Below are 21,335 nucleotides of genomic sequence, written 5' to 3'. Positions count from 1 at the left end.
TGGTCTCAGCAGGATTTTTGAGGGGCACTTGCTGTGCCTCTTTTCCCAAGAGGTTCCATCTCTGCATCACTTAATGTTACGTTCTGTGTAGATGCTGTTTCTAGTTCTCTTTTTTTTCGGTCTGATAGTTTTTTCCAACATTACTGTAGTTCCACAAAGTGGACATTATTAACTTGTGCAGTTCCAGTGCATACCTGGCTATTAAAGCTCTATTGGAGTTGCTGCGTAAGCTGCAGTCTCTCCTGGAACAAACTGCACTAACCTTTAAGCCACCTAAATGAAGTGTCTCCATAATAAAGAGGAATGGATCTTCCCAACAGCATTAGCAGCTGAAGTGTGATCTGTGCTGTAAAATGCACAGACTGCTAAATGAGCTGAAACATTCTAATTTAAATACATCGAGAGCTTCATCTGCATAAAGGTATAACAATCATTCCTGTTGTTTTTTTAAGGTTCACAGCACTTCAGGATTGATATTCAATAAGCTAAAAGGCAGTAACCCTGTAAAATTCTTATTGGTTCTTACTCTAGGCTGAAAGTGATTTTTATCTTGTTTTCATAATTAAAAACATTTCTACATTCGGTCTCTTGAGTCTCTAAAGTACAAAACAATACTAAGTTAACACAGGGTAAGAATCCTATAAGGAACACCCAAATTTATGCCTTCTTGGCCCTAAAACCCCATTATACTACCATGTAATACTAGAGTATGTGAATGCTTTCTTATTAAATGGTGGAAGGTCCAGAAGCTTTTGTCTCCATTGCCACTTGGAATCTGTGAATGGTGGTGAGTTTTGTTACTGCTTTAAAATAGATCTGAGCAGTCTTTCCTTTAAGTCTTGTGGTTTCATCATTCTGAGTGATGAAATTGCACATTTTTTAACAACAGATGTAAGGACACTACAGACAAGTCTGATAGCACGCCTGTCTGTCTTTGATGTAAGTGTTTTGATCAACTCTTTCAAAGTTTATGTTTTTTTTTATCAACTCTTTCAAAGTGCTAAAAAACCCTTTTAATTTGCATACCTTTAATGGTTAAGGTAAGTTAAATTCTACAGGTATAATCCAGCATTTTCAGTCCTTTTTAATAGTTGTGAATTACCTCTAGTTTCCAGTTTCCTTTAGAAGTTGAGGACACTTCTTATTTTCTCAGGAGAGGCTTGCTAGCTGGTGAATATTTTTAAGAATAAAAGCTCCATTCTCAAACATGTTATTAAAATTTAATGTAGTTGCTTGAGGTTTTCCATGCTGGTCTTTGTTTAAAAGGAAAATTATTTCATTTAAGTCTCCCCTTGGGCACAGGCTCTGGGAATTTTGTGTGGTCACTAACACAAGGCAACACTGGGGCTCTGCCAGCTTGCTGCTGTACCTCCAGTATTCCCCCAGGTCTTCTAGTAAGGCACCATTTTTTGAGGAGCTAGGAGCAGAAGGCGGCAAATATTGTGCTCCTGTTTTAAAACTCAAAAGTACAGTCCTGTGACACTTTTTTAAAATGTTGCTTGTACAGTTATCTGTCATGCAGTCTGGATCATTGTTTTGAGGGGAAAAAGAGGTTGTTGATTCTGTGAAGAGAAGGTGAATATTGTAAAACGAGCAACATTCTGAGCTCAGGCATTTGTACAGAGAGGTTTGGCAAAGGTCTGAAGCAATCCAGGTATATTTTCAGCCAATTTTGTAGAGTTACAGCCATTATAAAAGGAATTGAAAATGGAACACTGGAAGCTGTTTTGCCTCTTCATTCATTAATTTACTCAATGAGCATGTTCTCATTAGTTTTCTGTAAAGAGAAGGCAGTTCTGTGCTTCTGAACGTGGTTTTATTGCTTAGTTAGAACTGCAGTGGCTCATGAAGAATCCCACGAAAGTTCTTAACAGAAGTTTCTTTATGAGAGGCTGGCCAGAATGAACTGCACACATTCACCCAGTCGTGGACTGGTGCAGTTGGTCACAGGACTGTCAGTAATCAGTCACTGCCTCTCCTGTTAGTGCTTTGCAGGTGACTGATTGGCTTGCACTAGGGAATAGTAGGTGGAACTTTTCCTAGTACAGTACAACTTCAGTGGAGTGTTTGGCCTGCTAAATGGTTATGAGAATAAATGTTACCTTTTGTAAAATGAGAAAAGCTCAAGGGGAGAAACACAGAACCATCTTATTCTGAAGCATTGATTTTTAATTGTTTTTAAAGTGCGTGTGAATATTTTTGGGGACTTCTGGTTATTTTATTTAAAAAAAGAAGCAATAAATAAACAAATACTTTGTAGAAAATACTGTATTTTATGAGACATTAATTCACAGGATACTCCTGTAGAGAAACTTTCAGTCTTTCATTTTTAAATGCAAGGAATCGAACCGAACTGAAAAATTCTACATAGCTAAATTCATGCTCAATTTTTCTAAAATTTTGTATTTTAAAGAATGTTTTTAGATATACATGTGAGTTTGCTCGCTTGTACCATACTTGTATCTTCCTCAGTTTCGTTAATTTGCATGTTGAAACGTGGTCTGTGTTCTTGCTGAGGGACTGCTTTGTGTGCATGTTCTTTTTCTTTCCTCGTGTTTTCCTAAGGATTACCAGCAGAAAAGTGTATGTGAGGGACACGATGTATTCTGTGAAGGCAAACATCCTTTTCCCTAGCTATTTCTGGATTGGTACTGGCTGAACTTTTAAAAGTGTCTTCTGGACAGCACTTCTGGAACAGTGTTGTCCATCAAGTTTTGTTGCAGCAGCTTTGTGTGAGAGAGGTGCGGGAGTGCAGATCACACAGCTGTGGAAGCGCAGAGGGGTGTCCCACTGAGGCCGCGTGCGAGGCACAAATGCTGTTGGCTCTCTCGGGGTGAATCGGGCAGTGTGGCGTGAAATGTGAAATTGTCAAATCTCAAGTGCAGGTTTATCAGTTTGGATTCAGCTTTAAGCTCTGCCTAGAATGGACTTGTCGTTTTTTCTGCAGGACTGGTAATGACGATCGTCACTTGAGAGTGACAAGGCATGATAAAATCTGAAGAGGGGGCTTTTTAGTAGAGATACTGGGCCTGTGCTTACTTTGAGAAGTACAGGTAAATTTCCAGTCTTTCTGTCCTAAGGAGAAGGAAGGAAGAAATCCTCTTCTCAAAAATTCTTGATTTTTAATTTGGATTTAGACTGAAAACCACCTTGTTTTGAAGTTGTAGAAGACTGCAGAATTTAACAGACATCCTCTTAGACCCATAAGATTTTCTTGTTCAGTAGCAACCCAGCTTTTGCTTTGTGTATGCCTGTTTCAAAAATTATTGTTGTTACAAGCAATATTTAATATGTTGGAGATTGTTTTATATTTCCTCTATATATGAGGAATCTGCATCTTGCTATAGCAAGAGTGGTCAAGCTCTGGAATCCTGTAGTGAGTAAAGCTGAGCCAAATATTGGCCCCATTTAGAATCAAAGAAGATAAATGGATATTCAGTCTGAAGGAACTATGAGATCCCCGTTTTCTTGCTACTGTGTTATTATAGCAACAGGCTTCCAGGACTTCCTTGGAAGGTGAGAGCTGCTCATGAAGATGAGCAGGTGGACTCTGCTCATGGAATGCTGAGGGAAGTTGCATCTTGATAAATGTTATGGGTTGTCATGAAGACTCACGTTAAAAGAAAACAGGAAGTACAAAATAAGGAATAAAAAGTCAGCAGAGAGAAGCAAACCCTATTTCTGGTTAAAATAGATTATCTCCCATGGCCAAATTGCCCAGGTTGGCCTATTTTTGTCCTAATTTACAGAGTCCCATTTATGAGATGCATGCCCTCATTCTAGAGATCCTTAGCACATTTGAAATGCTGGCTATCAAAGGTCACTGTATTTGTTTCCATTAGCTGCTTTGCAGAGGCTGCTTGGCTTTTTGTTTTACCTACATCAAGGATCCAAAATAGCATTATAAAACCAAAGAAAACTAAAAAGAAACAAACTCCCCCTCACCCTGTTCCCCCCCCATGTGAAGTTATATAGGGCAATTTAAATAGGCTCTGGGTTTATACTAAGCTTCCTAGGGTAATGGAGTTTGGAGTTTCTCCTTTTCAGGTCAGACAGGATTAAAAAGAAAAAAGCTTTGGCATAAACTGCTCTTAGTACACTTAAAATAGAGGCTCACATTAGACAAAGAGATTATAAAATGTTAAAATACTTTATTTCTAGAAGATTTATTTGGTTTGCATTATAGAAAACATACGAAGTAGTATCTTCATTATCTTCCAGAAAATTCTGATTATTCACTTGATTTTTTTCCCCATCCTGTTCTGTTCTTTCCTTTTCTGTACTTTAAAACATGAGCAGTACTGTTCATGTCTGTTGACTAGTTGCTAGGCATAAAACTATTAATTTGTGGTTACTCCTCATTCTGGCTGCTGTGAAGGTCTGCAAACCACAGGCTTGAGTTTCTGTGTGGAAGAGTCTTTCCCCAGTTGGCTCCATGAGAGTCTCTGGCTTTGACTTCCAGGACCCTGGCTTTGTGCTGTTTGTCATCCTCCATAGTGGGTGGAAAAAGCTGCCTTGAACATTTCATTTGCTGGTGACTGAATGATATTTAGGGAAATGCCACCTCTTGAGTGGGATAATGAAAAGGGGAGGCAGTCAAATATAACAACTGTATCCTAAAATATGCTTCAGTGTTTTTAAAAAAAAAAAAAAAAAGTATAATAAACCAAGGGTCTTCAGAAGCCTTCCCTCCAGGTACTGCATTCCAGTTTTAGTCTTTCAGTTCTTCCTAGGTCCTGACCCACATACAAAGCTCCTTTTTCACCATGGAATTTGGTACTTTCTCCTCTTCAGTTGTGAGCTGGTGAACTTTGTTAAAAAATCAGTGTATGGACAGCATAATACCATTTTTTTACTGCAAAAAATTAGAAGATGTAGATAGAAAGTGTTTTCTCTATGTATTTTTCATGGCATGCAGCAGACGCCTGAAAAATATTTGTTACATTAAAATAGATATATTTTATTTGTTTTAAGAAGAAAATAATTAATTCCCTGCTAAAACCTCCAAAATCCAGGATCTCATAAGATTATATACAAAATCAAGCTGTGACAGAAAAAGTCTTGCCAGAATATCCAAACTTTACATTTAATTGTGGTTTTTCCAGTTTTTGAGATAGCCCTGACCTGAAAGCCAGACAAATGTAGCTGCAGGGAGGACATTTTCAGCTGTGTTGTCAGTATCTTTCCACTGCAAGAGGTTTTGGCGTGACAACATTTATAATCCTTTGGATAGAAAGTGGTGTTTGCACCACCCTGCCTTTTTGAAGTGACTGTTCTAGCAGATGGGAAGATGGCAAATACAAACACTGGATAATGAAAAACAACGTAGACCTCTGGATTTGTAATATTCCCTTTTACCATAAAACTGCCTTGTGTCAGCTTGTATTATAATTTGTTTGAAGGAGGTTGGTTTTAAATTTTTTTAAAGACATTTCCAGTGCTGTTTTCTGTCATGAAATCAACGTACCATACAGTATTTTCAAAGTAATTTGGAAAAACAGTTATTCCAATTCGGTGATAATTGGATTGAAAAGGGAATTGCATAAATTCTTCTACTGATTTTTTTTCATGTGAGAAATAGATTATGGATTAGTTTTGCTTTGTGTGCATAGTGTTAGAATTCCTCCTGTACGTTTTTAATGAAGTTCCTAGCTCCTGCATCTGCATGGATTTATCAATTTCTCTAAGAGTCTGAATTAATGCAAAGTGTTTTAATCCGTGTTAAATAGGATATGTTAAAGATGTGACTGTTGTGGGTAAAGCCAGTGGCACATGAAAAGATGAGACACAAACATATTAGGACTCTGAAGCTAACACTTTATGGGAGGATATGTTTAATATAAGCTTTTAATATATTCTGATATTGGATACATAGGTTCTTAAATTATAGCTGGAGGAGGTTAATGAAGGTGCCAATACTGATTTTGATAGGCCTTCTTTCCTAGCAGATCTCATCAAGATTTATCTTACAAATGATGCTGTTTTGAAGGACAGAATAGACCCAGAGAATGGCCGGATCTGAAACTTCTCCGGTACAGAAGAATTTTCAGCCGGGCCAGAGTAGTACCGCAGCCCTTGTAGGATTTGCCATTTTGGCATGAGGGGGGCTGTGGTTTGGGGTGAAGACGCTCGAGCTGTGCAGTGACACTGACTGCGCTTGGCTGGCGCTCACCCTGCGGGCACAGCAGAACCTGGGCACGGCTGCGCTGGCAGTGTTTCCTGTCGCCATGCCCAGCAGCAGCCACGGCTCCATCACACTCACTGTAATGGGCAGCCAGTTTTCAGGCAAGCAAATCCTCTCCTTCTGAGCTTTGTTTCCAGGTCTGCTCACACTCTCTTCATGAGATCTGCCTCCTTTGTGCAGCAGTCATTCAGAGTTAATATCAAACTGTTTAGTCTTCCGTCGTGTTTCAAGTCACTGATCACTAATGTGTCAGGAGTCCTTGGAAGTTCATAAAAATTAGTAGCTTCATTGCCCTTGTCATTCCTGCCCTAACTTTGGGAATAAATTAATTCCTTATCTCCCAATGTGTGGTAAGGGAAAAAATGAACCTACAGTTTCCATAAAGGTAAGGTAGTCATTCTGCATGTACTGCAGTAAGGCAAAGAGGAACAAAACACGTATCTATTCAGATATGGTGTGAACTCTCAAGCTCTACTAAATACATCCTTCCTTGAGAATTTAAACTTTGTCTGATGGTCAAAATTGTACTTCATACGACTGACTTAAGTCACACTTGAGGATAATTTTCAAGAGGTGAAAACTGAAAGCTTGGACCTAATAGGTGTCATCTGTGAAGAGGACTAAGAACTGAATGCATTCCATGCCTTGCAAAATCAGGACCTTAATCAATGTTTTATCTTTGCCATAAAATGTGGAAGCATTTTCTTGTATATGGAGCTAGTTAAGCCTTAATGGATTTGACTTTATAAAATGAAATATGTGTAGAAAAACATTATAGTGCAGTAGTAGGCACTTTTAGTTGTCACCAAGATAAATATCCAGTAATGACCTCATTAAAAAAAGAAAAAAAAATTCTATGTTCACTGTATTTTAATTTGTGTCTAGAGTTTCATGCATGACATAGTTCAGCAGATGGTAGCCTGCAGGCTGGGGGGAAATTCAGTTTCACAAAATTTTCAACATAGATGCATCTCTCAAATTTAGTAGGCTTCCAGACAGGCAGTTGCTTCCCAGATACTGAATAAGGATGCAGCAATCTACTAAAGTCAACAATGAATAAGATTTTTAGGAGTGATTAATGAGGTGGTACTTAATGTGCAGGCAACAACACTTTTGAGCAATTTGAGCAATAGGGTGGAAAGTCCAATTCCCTTCGAAAACCCCAAACCAAACATACCCCTGCTGTGTGTTCAGAAGTGAAATCCCAGCCATCCCACCTGACATCAGTGGGATGAGAGGAGCTGTGGCTTTTGTAGTGCATTCGTTAATCTGAGTTGATTAGGAATGGTTTGGGGTTTGGAAAGCAGTCCTCATTACAGCATGTTGAACTGAGCCGCTCAAGCAGTTAAATACAAATCTCTGTGTTTCAGATTCATGAAAGAACAGTAGATGACTGTGCTCTGTGCTGGCTGAGCAGCGCTAAGCTGGCAGAGGATTTGCTCTCCCAAGATTACCAACAGCTCTGGGCCAGTGTAGCATCTCGGAGGGGCTGAGGGACACAGCAGGGTTTACCTGCAGGAGTGTGGAACCAGGAGGAGGAGGGACACTCCAGGCAGTAGTTGGCCACTAGACCTGCTCAGCTGCAACGTGCAGCAGTGACCCCAGCAGAGAGGATGTCATGGGATGTGATTTGTAGGCTGCTGTGAAAGGAGTGTGAGTCTGATTGCACTGTTTGCAATTACTTGTTTGTGTCTGGGTTTACTTGTATTTGCTGGGAGTAGCTGAGTTGGTGAGCCTTTGTTTTAGTTGCATTCAATTCTAGGTTCTCTTTGTTGCCTGAAGAGTCCCAGGGAATCAATGCTTTTTAAAAACACTCTCCTGGAAATGGAGAAGAAATAATGGAAATATCATGCGTAGGTGCTTTCAAGGTAATTACTCAAGTTAATAAAACTTCCTTGCCTTCCTTGGTCTACAGTTTTGTGTTCTTCTTTGCTATTGCATGTTAACACCATGCGAGAGAGTGCTTTTTTATTTCAGAGATTTTATGCTAAAAAGTTAAATAAGCAAAATTGTTATCTCCTTTCTTGACTTCTGATGATGCTTTTTGGCACTGGTTAAAATGATACTGCATCTAAAGAACTGCAAATGACCTTTGTGTTTCTTCTGTTTTTGGTCTCATCCACTTTAATCTGCAGAGCTGTTTAGTACTTACCATAAGCAGTGTTTGGCTTCATTTCTCTCATCTTCATGACATCAGCTTAAATATTTGAGATGAGAAATAACTATATTGGCATCCTTTTTGTTGAAGAGGTAAATCTTAACTGTGAAGTAGTCATCCATCTAATTACAAAACTACTAAAGCCGAAATGTGAGAAAAATGATCTGGCAATGTACAGGGGGAAAAAAAATCATTCCTATCACTAATGTGACAGGATAGTGCTTAAGACAAGTTAGCAGTTTTTCTGGTTATTATTTGAAAACTCTGTTTATACCACCAGTGCATTACTCAGAAGTTAATTTATCTTGGAAATTGTATTCAGCTGAAGTAGATTGCAAATTTGTGGGTGATCATCCAACCTCCTTTCCCTCCTCTTCTCCATCTATGTACTGCATGTCATGTGATGAAGAATAGGTTATAAGATGCTACTTTTTAGATCATGTCCTTTTGCTTAGGACTTTTCTGCAGTTAAACGTGGTAAATCAAGACTTTGTCATAAAATTCCATTCAGATTTTAAAGGAAAACTGTGTTCTGTTTAGCTAGAGCAGGAACTCTACCAGTCACTTTGAGGTGGCTTATTTGATAGACAAGAATATTTCCTAGTGCCTTGAGACATTGATACATTGCTGGAAAGGCCTGAAGGTAGTGAGTCTGTGATGAGGTAATTCAGTGGGGTGTTATTTGTCTCACTGAAAAGGTTCTCTTGGATATATGGTTTGACCAGGGACTCTGTGCCTCTAGGGGTGAGCACCAGGGTCTAAAGGCTCTCATGAGGCGCACAGGCAGCAGTGTTTTTAATTTAAGTGTGGGGCAGATCCACTGAACTGTTTCAGGCAAGGTTTTTTGTCTTTGCAGGGAGAAAACAAACCTAGGAAAACCACTTCCTGATTAGCCATAGTATGTTGCTTTTAAAGTGGGTGTAAGGAGAGTTATGACAATGGGAAACAAAGGTTGTGTTTCACAGAAAATATTTCAGGTTCTTTTAGAACTCCTTCCTGCTCGTTTCTTTAGAAATCTAGGACTGACTTATCTTATTGTGTGTGTATATTGGATGAATTTCTTCCAGGATGTATTGGCTCATTTCCTTGAGTACATCTAAATTTTCTGAATTTTTTTTCAGTCACAACAGATAGCTCAAAAAGCTTTAAGGAAATGAGTCAACCTCCTGAAATAAACTGCTTACTGAATAGAGGATACTGTGTTCGACATCACAGACGCCCTTGATAGTTCTGTGGATACTAATTAACAGATAGTCTCTGAAAATCTGTTATGTGTGCTCCACGTTCCAAAAGGATTTGGGAGCCAAATATCCTCAGCAAGCACCTGAGCTTTCCTGTTAGGAGTGTGGGCCATGCTTCTAGACTGACAGGTATTAGTGTGAGAGGTGCAGGCAGGGAGGTGACAGGCAGGTTCTCTAATGCAAAATTAAGGATGTTGTTCAACCTCAGTGTAAATTAATAGGAGTCATGTAAAGGTGCTGAGTTGACGACTATGAAGCTTTCATAAAACAACCCTGAAATCCGAAGGCTGCATAGGCGAAGTGCTGTGATCCTTATTTTATTCCTCACAAGCAGTTTGCATTCTGGTTCCAGGAGCCTTGCTGTGGGTGTGCTGAGTGTCCTGCAGGTGCCCAAAGCAGGTGAGGTTGTTCTGTGAGGAAAGGCCCAGTGCCTGGCCACGTTCCCTTTGGTTTGCAGGAATCCCAGCAGGGAGTTTCCTTGCTTGGGGCTTTGCTGAGTCACTGTGCTTGCGACTGACTGCAGTCTTATATAGTTAGATTAAAAATAAGCGAGGGGACACCATTTTAGTAACATATCTGTCTTATACAGTAGGTAGGCACAGGATTCGGGATTTTCTTTGCTTCCCAAGGATTACTCAGCAACTCAGGGACAGAAATGAGAAAGCCAGCACCAAACACCATGATCTGGGATTTTCTCCCTGATGAGCCTAACTAAAAGTAAAACCAGATGGCCCTTAATATTTAAAAAGTTGGACGTCTGGGTCTGGATCTGAACTTTGAACTCTGAGGCATCAAGTAATAAGCCAGCTTGCCCTGCTTTCGTGCATTACACAGAAAGTCCCTGATGCAGGCAATAAATAATAGCACATCTCTAAACAGAGCTGATGTGCATCTCCAGACAGGTGATGTGCACTGTCAGGGACTCGAGGGAAGTCTGAATACATGCACACCACAACAGAGAGAAGAAAGCCTCGAACATCTGCCAAGGAGTTGACCCTGTTGGTGTGTAAAGTGTCTCAGAACAGTGAGAGCTGCATAAAAGCAGGTACAAAATACAAATCCAGCTGCAGTGGAAGGAGACAGAATAAAGTCTAGGGCTCTGTCTCTGGTTTTGTGGTTGTTGTCAGTGATTGTTGGCTGTAATTTGCAATTGTGAACAATTAACTTGCTACATTTCTCTTGTTGGAGCGTAACTGTTGGCCATGGTAGTTTGGTACTATGATTTGTAAGCTTTTAAATGCAACCTTTAAGAGTGAAGTAGCAGTACGTGTAGGCAAAAGGACAGAAGAGTCATAGTTCATTAAAAACCAAACAAAAACATTACATCAATAGAAGCATCCCTGCTGAAGAATCTGAAGAAATTATTGATTGATTTGGCAGGAAAGAAAAACAATGCTTGATACAAGATTGACTGACAGGTCAGCGTACCTACCTGTTTTCAGCTCCAGCTTGAGCACAGGGGATGGTATATCCCAAGTGTGATAGAGAAAATCAGCAAAAATAGGTAGCTAAAAACATCAGGACAAACTCCTGGCTCATCGTGACAAAATAGGTTTGGTGGTCTCAGCAAAGAACCAATTAAAAACCGGTGAATGTCTGTCAGACGGGCCCCAGGCTGCAGTCCAAGGGAGCCTGAATCAGGTCAGGGACAGTGCAAGAATGCAGGCCCTGAGACAGCAGTGAACACGTTATATTTCCTCCATCTGTATACCTTGCAAAAATAGCATCTTTGAAAGTGTATGTGCAAATTTGGAATGTGCTGCGCTCCTCATCTATTTCTGGATTATCCTGTGTCTGCTTAAAGATTAATTCAGTGTGTAAGCACGCTATACTGTTTGGTGGACAGGACTGAGGAAAACATGATGTGCTTCTCAAAAGTGAACTGGGTCAGACTTCAGTCATATGCTCGTCCAAAGAACCTGTTCTGCTGGTGACTACAGTGTTTCCCTAATTGTGCTGTTAAATTCTGCAGTGTCAGCATGCTAGTGCCAGATCCCCAAATGGGACATTCTGTGTTTGCAAGTAATCAGTGACACACAATATAAAATTATGCGCAAAAATGCAGAAACCACAGCTTGGCTGAGAATTATGCCCCAGGGACTTAGTTCACAAATATTAGCAAGCTTTACAGCTTACTGTACAAACCTGTGGCTAGTTAGGTGGGATATAACTAATTTGAATGGATTTTTTTGTTTTGTTTGCAGTTTTATATACATTCAAACCCATAGATATCTGGGTTTCTGTATATTGCTTGCCCACTTCCTGGATTTACACTACCATGCTGAGTAGTTCTGGCTGTGCTCACCGGAACAATGTATGTCTTTGGAAACATTTAGAGTATTTAATTTCAGGTGCAACATTAATAGGAAATGCTTAGAAAAGATGTTTGCTTTGTATAGGTTTGTTTGGCTTCATAATGAACTCAGATTCTTGGATCATTTGTTCTTTTTGTTGGTTGCATTTACATTTGGGTTAAATTACTGAGACATTGAAGCATGACAAAAGGATATTATCAAAATAATAATATTTTCTGTATTCCAAACCAGGAAGCTCCCTGACTTTCTAATAAATTCCCTAAGAAACCTATTACTGTCAAATGACAATAGGCTAGTTTGCATTCCCACTTAAACAACTCTTAATATTGAAGATAAACTTAAAAACAACATCTGCTAAGGGAATATTAAATCCCACAGGATTCTTAAGAGATGTGTGCTGCAGAGACACAGAATAGAATGTTTTGTGACAAGTTTCAGAAACTAGAAGAATTTCTAAAAGGCAGTGAATAATCACTTGAAACTGGCAAAGAAATTTTTTTTCCCTTAAAAATATTTTTGGGAATGGACTTGAACACTGAAAGTGAATTGCTAGCTAATATTGTTACTGTCAAAAGGTTGGAACAGGCTAAGAAGAATTTTGATCCATGTCAGAAACTGTAAGCAATAATCAAGTGCAATCAAAAGTGAAGCTGAGGAATCAAAAGTCTCTTCTTTCTCTCCTTTCAGTGATGAGTCAGTTCTCTCCATCCAGAGTTGAAGGATGCCACTTTGCTGAAAATTCAGATATCTGTGCTGTCGTAATAGGTCCAGGGTTCAAACCATCAACCATTTGAGAATGCAAAATCCAAACTAACCTCCTGGATCTGTAGATGTCAGCTGTTGTATGTAGGAAAATTCTTTTTTCAGTGTATCTGATCTGTTCTGTGGGTGTACTGCTTCTTGTTTTAGCCTTCATCCCTGGCAATAAATAGCACTTTCACACACTCACACACCAAAAAAAGAAACAAGTCTAAGTAAACACCAAGTAAAACAAGGACTTAAAATGCAAAAGTGATTGAGGGTTAAATGAACCTCCACAGGACTCTTGGGGAGTTGTTTGGCACATACTTTTCTCTTTGCTGGTTCGTTCCAGGAAAGGAAGGAGAACTGTGGGGAAAGCTGAAGGTGGGACTTAGTATCAAAAACTAAATGAGAAGAACATCCGACTAGCTGGCCATAAAAGCAGCTGGTGGATTGCTGTGTGCAAAGGCTAGGTCAGCTTTTTGGGTGATGCTGGCTGTGTAATTCAAAATGGTTTGTGCTTGGAGTTTAACACTCTTGGTAATGATCAGATTTTTTTTTTTTTTTTTTAATATGTCTAACAGAAAGCTTTCAGTAATTCTAGTAGAAACTTTCAGTGGCAGAAGCTACTTGTTAGAACTGCTGGAGCATGTACAAATGTCAGCAGTTAAAACACTTAATTCGCTTTCGTGGTTACAGTTATTCTCCTTCATGGCCATGAGCAGAAGAAGCCATCTGGCAAGGGAGTGCCTCCTCCTCGTCACAAATCTGAGAGTTTCCCACAAATGAGATTGCAGCTCATTAGGATAATTTATGCCCTTACAGAAATACATATCTTTAATCCCTTGTGTTTCATCTGAGTTGCATGGTTTTGTTCTCTTCCAGAAAATAAATATATTTACTGAGCGTAGCCTTTTGATTGCTTATATACATTAAAGATTTTCCTGCAGTTTATTCAGGATTATTATAAATACTTGATGAATTATTTGAGCCTGCAGCTCTTTCATTGAAAGTTGTGACATGGGTGGAGGATTAGAAGTGTGAGCCCTTGCTGAATGACACTGCTCTTGTGTTGATAGCTTCCTTTATTTTGATAGGTAAAGGTGATGAAGTTACTTTTGGGGTGTAGCTGCTTATGGTTGGTTGGTGTTTGTCTGTATCTCTGAAGCACCTGGAAGGTCTTGTTGGTCATGACTGATCTGAAGTGACTGAATATTTTCTGACATTTGTAAAATGTAAATATTTCTGCCGGTAATGGGCCTGTTAGAATATGAATGGGGAAAGAGCATATCAGGTGGATAATGCACCAGTGAATTCAGGTCAATTTTTGTAGAAGATAATTGCAGAAATGAAGGGATTTGTGTCACTTGAGTAAGTTAGAATGAGGTTTTCAAATTATTGATGTAATGAGTAACAAGTTTGGCTTTTCACCAGTTTTGAGGGTCATCTGTCAGGTGAGGTTTTTTAATTGATAAACTTATTAACCTAAAGGCCATGTAACCTAAATTATAGAGGCTTACGATTTATCACTTATAGGACCAGAGGATGAAGAGAGTAAACAAGCATGATACTTGTCAAAAAGTGGTTGCAAAATTGATGTGAATTTATAAAGTACTCATGTATCATTATTAGGTTGTAGGACAGGGAAACAGGATGGCTGCTAATAATTAGACATGGAATGGCTCTTGTTAATTAGGGCAAGAAGTTTTGTAGTTCATTAGATAAGTAGTAACAGGTTTGATACTTCACTTAGCTACTTAGGGAACTTGTCTTACCACTGGCTGGGTTTCAGATAATATTATGCCATTGCTACTGTAAACCCTGTATAAAACGGTCGTTTCTTCTGCTGTATGAAAAGCTGGAGGAAAAGGAAAAGGGAGCAGAAGGATGAGCAAAAAATGAAACCAGGAAACTAGACAATGTTCTGTGCAAACCTACAGATCAATAACAGTAAATATGCTTGTGATGAATTTTACGCTGTTTCATGGGTAGCCAACATGAGGCATATTGCAAAATGCTGTCTGGAAATAAAGGTGAGTACTCAAACTGAATGTTTCAGTCATACACAGTTGCCAAGTACTTGCTTCCTATCTGATTTTAAAATTTCATAAATATAAACAGAACAAATGACACTTGGCAACAGTTTCAAAATACAGATTTAAAATAACCTGCATGTGATTTTGAAATCTCTTCTAGCCTATTGTGCTTCTGCTACACGTGCATTGCAGTGATATGTTTGGTGTTTAAAGGGCAGATGTACATTTCATAACGCTTCAAAATGGTGTTTAGTTTTTAGATTTGCAAACAACAACAAAAAAGTAAAAATAGAACACAGTCATCAATTCTATTTTAAGTCCTTTCAGTTATGGCAATTGTGTTTGCTGACAGTTCCACAAGAAAAACCTCTTTTGAGGTATAAGTCATTTACAGAAGGTCTACTTATGGAATAAATTGCACTTAAGGTTAGTTTATGAGCTACTAATGGCTCTCAGATGAGCCTATATTTTACTGAAATTAAACCCAGAAGAGATCATTACATCATTCACTGTAATCTACTGTGTGTTACAGGCCACTCAGTGTTGTCCAAATTTCCCCTCTCCTGAATATCCCCACTCTGAGAAGATGAAAATGTGACTGTTGCCAGAGAGCAGCAGCAGTCTGAATGGGAATAATGTTCTGATTGAAGAGCAGGAATTGCTCCAAGTACGTTTTGAGGCTGAGAAGAAAGGGAAGAAGGATGGCCATAACCATCTGGCCTTTCCTGAAGTGGTTTCTACTGTTTCCACTTGAAAAATGTTTGACCATAAAAAACCAAACACCAAGCAAAACGGCCAGTTTCTCTGGGACCTTCCTGCACTGGGTGTCTGCATACAGGACCAGATGTTTGTTGGTTAATAAATAAACCAGCATGAAGGCCACAAAATAAACGACCCTCGCTTTTTCTGCTGCCTGTAGGATTGCATGTGATGTGTATGAAGGCAGCCACAGCAGAGAAAGCCCTCTCTGGAAGTGCAGCTGTGCTAGTAGCAAAATTGTGCTGGTAACATTTATTTACCAACAGAATTTCCCAGGGGCAGAATAAGCTGTGTAGACAAGAGCATGTCTTCCACAGCAGGAATGCTTTATGATATTTTGGAGTTTTTCTGGCAAAGATTTGTGATGTGAATGTGGTCACAGATAAAAGTGCATGCCCTTTATCCTTGGAAGCTGCAATCCTCTTCTGTGCGCAGCTAAAGCAAGCTCAGCAGCTTGTGTGCTGCCAGCAAACAAGTGCTTATCTGACACCATATAAGGCTGTGGCTGAGGAGGAAAATGATGAAAAACATTCCACAATTAACTTAGACTGGCAGATTTAATATGGCACAGAAAAGCTTAGATAGGGATTTGTTTTTTCTTTTTTGCTCTTTTAGTTTAGCTCTCATTTACCCCCACAATAAACTTTTAATGTTAATTAGGAAAACGTGGTTTGTGTTTCTAGATATTCAAAACAATTCTATCCCAGAATAACAAGATTTTGGGATATTGGTGCACACAGGGTTTGTTGTTGTCGAGTTTGGTTATGAGTTTTTTCCCCTTGGACTTGATACTGCTAAAAAGAAGAGAAACACCTTTAGGATACAGAAATGTGGGAGTGTCAGGATGTGTTTAGGGACACAGGGGGGAACAGGATATAACAGTGAAGAGCATATTGAGAAGGAACTATGGTTGTGAAGATGAGTTTATCTGAGTTTTAACGAGATGTGAGATGCAATGAAGTGCTTAAAAAAATGATGCTACAGGAGAGAGACAGGCTTCTCTTTTTCCTTAGCATATTGCTTGCATCTTTGCTGTCCTCGTATCCTCTCATCTTTAAAATGCAATAGTTATTGCAGTACCTTAGAATATTGGTATATAGTCCAACTTTAGTAGCTATTGGTGGCCTAAATCTGAATTTCCAAACTGTTCCCTGCTGGGTGGCCACTGGTTTTGGCAGTCTCCATCTTCTCCACACAGCACTTATCCCGAGCCATCAGCAGCTGAGATGATTGTGAGTTGATAAGAGAGGTGGTGCAGCTTTTGCCTCAGCTGTGTGCTGCTTCTTTCAGGAAGAGGTTGAAGTGTCCCCCGTGCCATATTCCCCCTACATACAGCCTTCCGAACCTCAAGAATTAAATGGTAGTTGATTTATAAGCATTTTGCAAAGATGTCGGGAGTCTTCTGCAATATCATTCAGCATCTAATAGCCTTTATGTCTAAGGGTGTGCAGTACCATCTGTCAGAGTTTATTCAGTGTCATTCTCTAGGTTAACTTTTGGTCTGACAATTATGCCTTTCCTGTGGTAGTGCAGTGCAGGAGCAGCCAGGCATTGTGTCCCTGTGCTGTGCAGGATGTGGTTTCCAGGTGAGCCAGGTCAGCTGGCAGGTGGCTCATGATGCACAAGGCATTTGTACCGTGGGGCTGGCACATGTGTGAAACCTGAACTGTAGATGGAATGAAGTGCACATCGTTTATGAAGAAGGATTTGTAAGATTTTCAGGAAAGAGGTTAAGCTTGAGGTCATTTCCTTCCTCTTGTTACACTTTTGAATTTCTGCCAGTAAGATGGGTGAAAGGACTTATTTTTGTCTTTGAATGCTTTGAATTTCAATGATGCCTTTACTTTGAATACAGACAAGTGGAATTCCACTTTATTCCTGCCATTGTACTGTCAGATGTCTGAAAAATTGACTTGTGGGGTTTTTTTTCAGTATCTTAGTGTCCTGCATTCTAGTTAACTAATCCTTTGAGCTACTGCTGTGCTCTGAAATATCACATTGTGTGAGAGCATATGTAGGTGCTCTGATCCCCAGGCTGAAGTGTTAGTGTACATAAAGAAGGAATCAAAATATGTTGGTATGATTCTTGGAAAAGAAGGAAATGGCCAGTGTCAGAATGTAGGCTGTGTATGAAAATGAGAGCCAGGATTTTCGCACTCTATAAAGTTTCAATAGCAAAAAAGTTTCATAGTTTAGTGTTTGGATGGGATGTATGGTCTGTGCTCTGCTTTTGCAGCTGAAGTAGGAGTGAAGTGTTAGAGTAGCTGATGTTATTCCTGGCCATCCTGTCAGTCACAACTAGAAAAATTAATAACGGCTCTTGCTGCCTAAAGCAATAGAGTTCAATAAAAGTCAGCAACATGTTAATGGATCTAGTGAGTCACAGGGCACATGAGGGAATGCAAGTGGAGTCTTTCTGCTTCTTGCCCACAGCTCAGGGGCAATCAGTGGAGGTACATGAACCTTAAATTTGGTTGTGCAATAGGAAAAACTGCTGCTGTGCTATGAGGAACAAACACCTCTTTGCTTTTCTGACCGTGAATCATTCATGATTATAGATGATGATGATCCTTCACTGCTACTATATCAGGACTGTGCCACCAGAAGGCTGAAATCTGTGTCTGGGCTGGAATTCAGAGTGCTGCCCAGCACCCTCTGGCAGTGCGTGATTACCTTCAGGAAGAGCTGCAGCAGCAGCTTTTCTCCTGTGTGAGGCTGTAAGAGCATCTCTTGTACCTTTTTCTGCCTCTTTTCTGCTCTTGCCTATCTCAGTTGAAGACTTGTGTCTTGTATTTCAGTTATTTTCCAAGTTTTTTTCCAAAGTGTCCTGAAGACTAAAAAGAACTGTGACAGTGGGATCTTGTAGCTGCTTAGGGAGCTTTAAAGACCGTCCAAGAATTTAATTCTCAATTTTTTTGGGGTTGCTCTGTTGGTATTCAAGGGAGAAATGTTGCCAGACATTTAGCGTGCAGCAGTGTGTTAGATTTCTCCTACAGTATTCCAGTTCTGGTGTTCTTTCGCCTTCTGTCCTTTGAAGATACAATTCCTAGAGGTGCTCATGCAAGCACAAAGCAATACATTAGCTTTCATCTCCTCGTTAGCAAAGAATCCATCTTAATTTCTTTGACTGGAAGCGTTTTTGAAGAATCTTCAAGCTGAGTAAGAACAGATACTCCTGTAAGAGGTGGAAGGTGGTTTTTTACTGTATTTTTTTCTATGAGTACTACTAGGAAAACCAATATTGGCTTTGAGAGCCCGAACCTACAGCTTGCACGACTGTGCAATTTCATGAAATGTAGGCTGTGAAAGATTTGATCTCAGACTATGGACCAGATTGCAGATTGCTTTGGGAACCCGTTTTGTTCTTGAGGTGCTGGGACTGCTCTGGCACGGTTTGGGTCCTTGCCACAGGCTGAAGGAGTTTTAGGTCAGCTGCAGTTGTAGTTCCACCAGGAGGCTGTTGAGGAGTCAGAGCATCTGGGGGAATAGAGGCTTGTCCAAGCTCCTGCCCTGAGATGGAATTTAGCACCCTGGAAGAGGAGAAGTAATGGAAGCTCTCTGCCACCTGCTTGACCTCCTGCCCAGGAGCGCGCTGTGCAGAGTTATCCTGGATTTAAGGCAGCTCCATCCCGGCCACACATCATGGAGCAGTCCCCTCTTCCCTGAAATGACTGGGTTTGTGGGGAAGTCATGCGGGAGAGCGAAATCCTGTGTAAACAAAAGCCAGCACTTCCAGTGAGCTCCCGCTGTGCTGGTTGCTGTGGCTGCCTTGCCGTCATTTCTAGGATTTAAGGATCCTCCTGTTTACATCAGCCCGCCCGTGCTGCGGGGCCGTGGCCGTGCTGAGGAATCCTCTCATGGACAAGGCAAGGAAGGAAGTGGAGGGAGGATGGAGCTTCGGCATCCTGTACCCTTCGGAGGGGAGTGGCTGCAAATAGCAGAGCTTGAAGGACGTAATACCTTATGTGTTTTAGCACGGGCTGCTTGAACCCAGAGAAACCCTTGAATAAAGGAGAAGAGGCAGGCGATGGTGTGCAACTGCTCGAAACTGCCGCAGAGTTTGAGAACATCCTTCTAAAAGCCTTTCCTTCAAATGACAGGAGGAAAGGAGAGGACAGACGTGTCTCGTGGAGCTGAGATTATGCAACAGTGCTAACACAGAGCTAAAGCCTCCCAACTTGAGCTGCACAGGCTGGGTCCAGAAGGCAACTTCTGTGGAAAACACTGGCTGTGATTGGGAACGAGGATGCTGTTCTCAATGTCTGTCCTGTAAAACGTTACTGGTTTTTATTCTTCAGTTTGTTAATTGGGCTCTGATGGAGGAATGCAGTTTAGGATCCACAGGCATCCTTTGGAATGGCCAGGTAAGGCTGGAAGATGCAACTTAGTGTTGATCTTTAATTTCAGCAGTGATGTGATCTTTCATGAGAAATATTTTGGTTTCACCACATAACCTGTGTTCACGGGCTGAGGTGGGGAATTCTGAAAATCAGAGAAACAAACTCTAGCTTAGTGTGTTAAGATTTGTTTTTATGGTACTAAATGATGCCTAGTGTATTTTAAATGGATTGACATAATGTGATTTATTATAGCAATTGCTTGCTGTAGAAACCCTTGAACCTGTTAATTTACGTATTGACTTTCTAGAAAAAGAGTGAGGCCTCAGGTGATAAAATTTATCTTCTCCTTAGAATGTGTCCTGATACAGTTTCCAATTGCTTTTAAGAATATTTTGGGTATAAGGAAGACATATATTTAGTTCAAACACTGTGTTACTTCTTTATTGATCACCCATGGATTTTTATTTCTAGTGTTTCTAGAATTCAAATTATTAGAGGTTACCAAAGTGAAAATATTGCACAAAAGTTAGCATTGCATACTTTCCCAGTCATTTGCCCCAAATCCATTTGCCCAAAATCAGTCCAAAATCCACTGTACATATTCTGTGGAATGATCTTGTTAGTCTTACATTTTGGTGACAGTCTGTTTCACTGCTTGGAAGTCTGTGCTCATACTGAAAACCAGAGTGCAGTTGTGATTGAGGTCTTTGGAAGTAATGCCGTAAAATGCATGTAAATTAGTTTTTTGTTTTACATTGGAAATGCCATCCTATAGATCTCCTGATGGTTGGCTCAAAATCAAGTTCAGAAATATTCTCCAGTGCAGATTAACCACAAACCTGTTACTTTTAAATACTAAGTGAAATGATGGAGTAAAATAGGTAGGGGAGTGACCCTTCTTGGTAGGATGTTCATGAGAGGAACTGATGGCAGATCCACAGAGCTCAGCCTCAGACAAAACTAGATGTAGCCTTGCTATTCTCCAGCCTTCCAGCGCTGCTGATCCTCATCGTAAGAGAACACCTGCCAAGAAAAAAAAATGAGAGTGATACATTAAAAGCTTAGTACCAATACTCCTCTTAATAACTGAGTGCATTGCACACACCATCTTCAGTGCCCAAAATTTATTGACATTAGCCTAAAATGTGAAAGAAGTCAGCATTCTGACAATATGAACTTAATTTAAAATTTTAAATTGAAACTGAACAATAAAAACACTTAAAAAGATTTTGCGTAAAATGTCTTCCAGAAAGGGATGAAAAAGTGGAGATTGGGATGTAAATCCGAAAGGAGGATAAGAGAATTATGCAGGGATACAATAGTGTTACCAATGTGATTGATCTTTTCTGAGCTAAGCTGCACGGATTTTTCAAGAGCTCTGAGTTAGCATACCCGTATATGGTAGTGAAAGATGAATTTTGTTAAGTTGTATATAATTAAAGCTGACAACCAGAATCTGTTAACATCACCTTTGCTCTGGTATGAGCATCTTTATAAATGTGTTAAGAGTAAAGAGATCAGAATGCAGAAGTTTGAACCTCTTAGATTGCTATCATGACCT

The 21,335-nt window shown here is 39.9% G+C and overlaps 1 protein-coding gene across 2 annotated transcripts in view; it reads left to right on the top strand.

The window, feature by feature from the left end:
- HECW2 (HECT, C2 and WW domain containing E3 ubiquitin protein ligase 2) overlaps positions 1-21,335 on the top strand; it is a 98,504-nt gene that overhangs the window by 1,409 nt on the left and 75,760 nt on the right. The window contains exon 1 of one of the 2 annotated variants that reach the window (XM_066322553.1): positions 19,495-19,798. The exons of the other annotated variant lie outside the window; for it this stretch is intronic. Within the exon in view, the coding sequence (XP_066178650.1) occupies positions 19,759-19,798 (40 nt within the window). The 5' untranslated portion in view covers positions 19,495-19,758. Of the gene's footprint in view, positions 1-19,494; positions 19,799-21,335 lie in introns of those variants that run through there. 2 annotated transcript variants of the gene reach the window in all.

This window comes from Sylvia atricapilla, chromosome 7 (assembly GCF_009819655.1).
Source record: "Sylvia atricapilla isolate bSylAtr1 chromosome 7, bSylAtr1.pri, whole genome shotgun sequence".
NCBI lineage: Eukaryota > Metazoa > Chordata > Aves > Passeriformes > Sylviidae > Sylvia > Sylvia atricapilla.
This window is presented reverse-complemented; position numbering and strand designations above follow the sequence as displayed.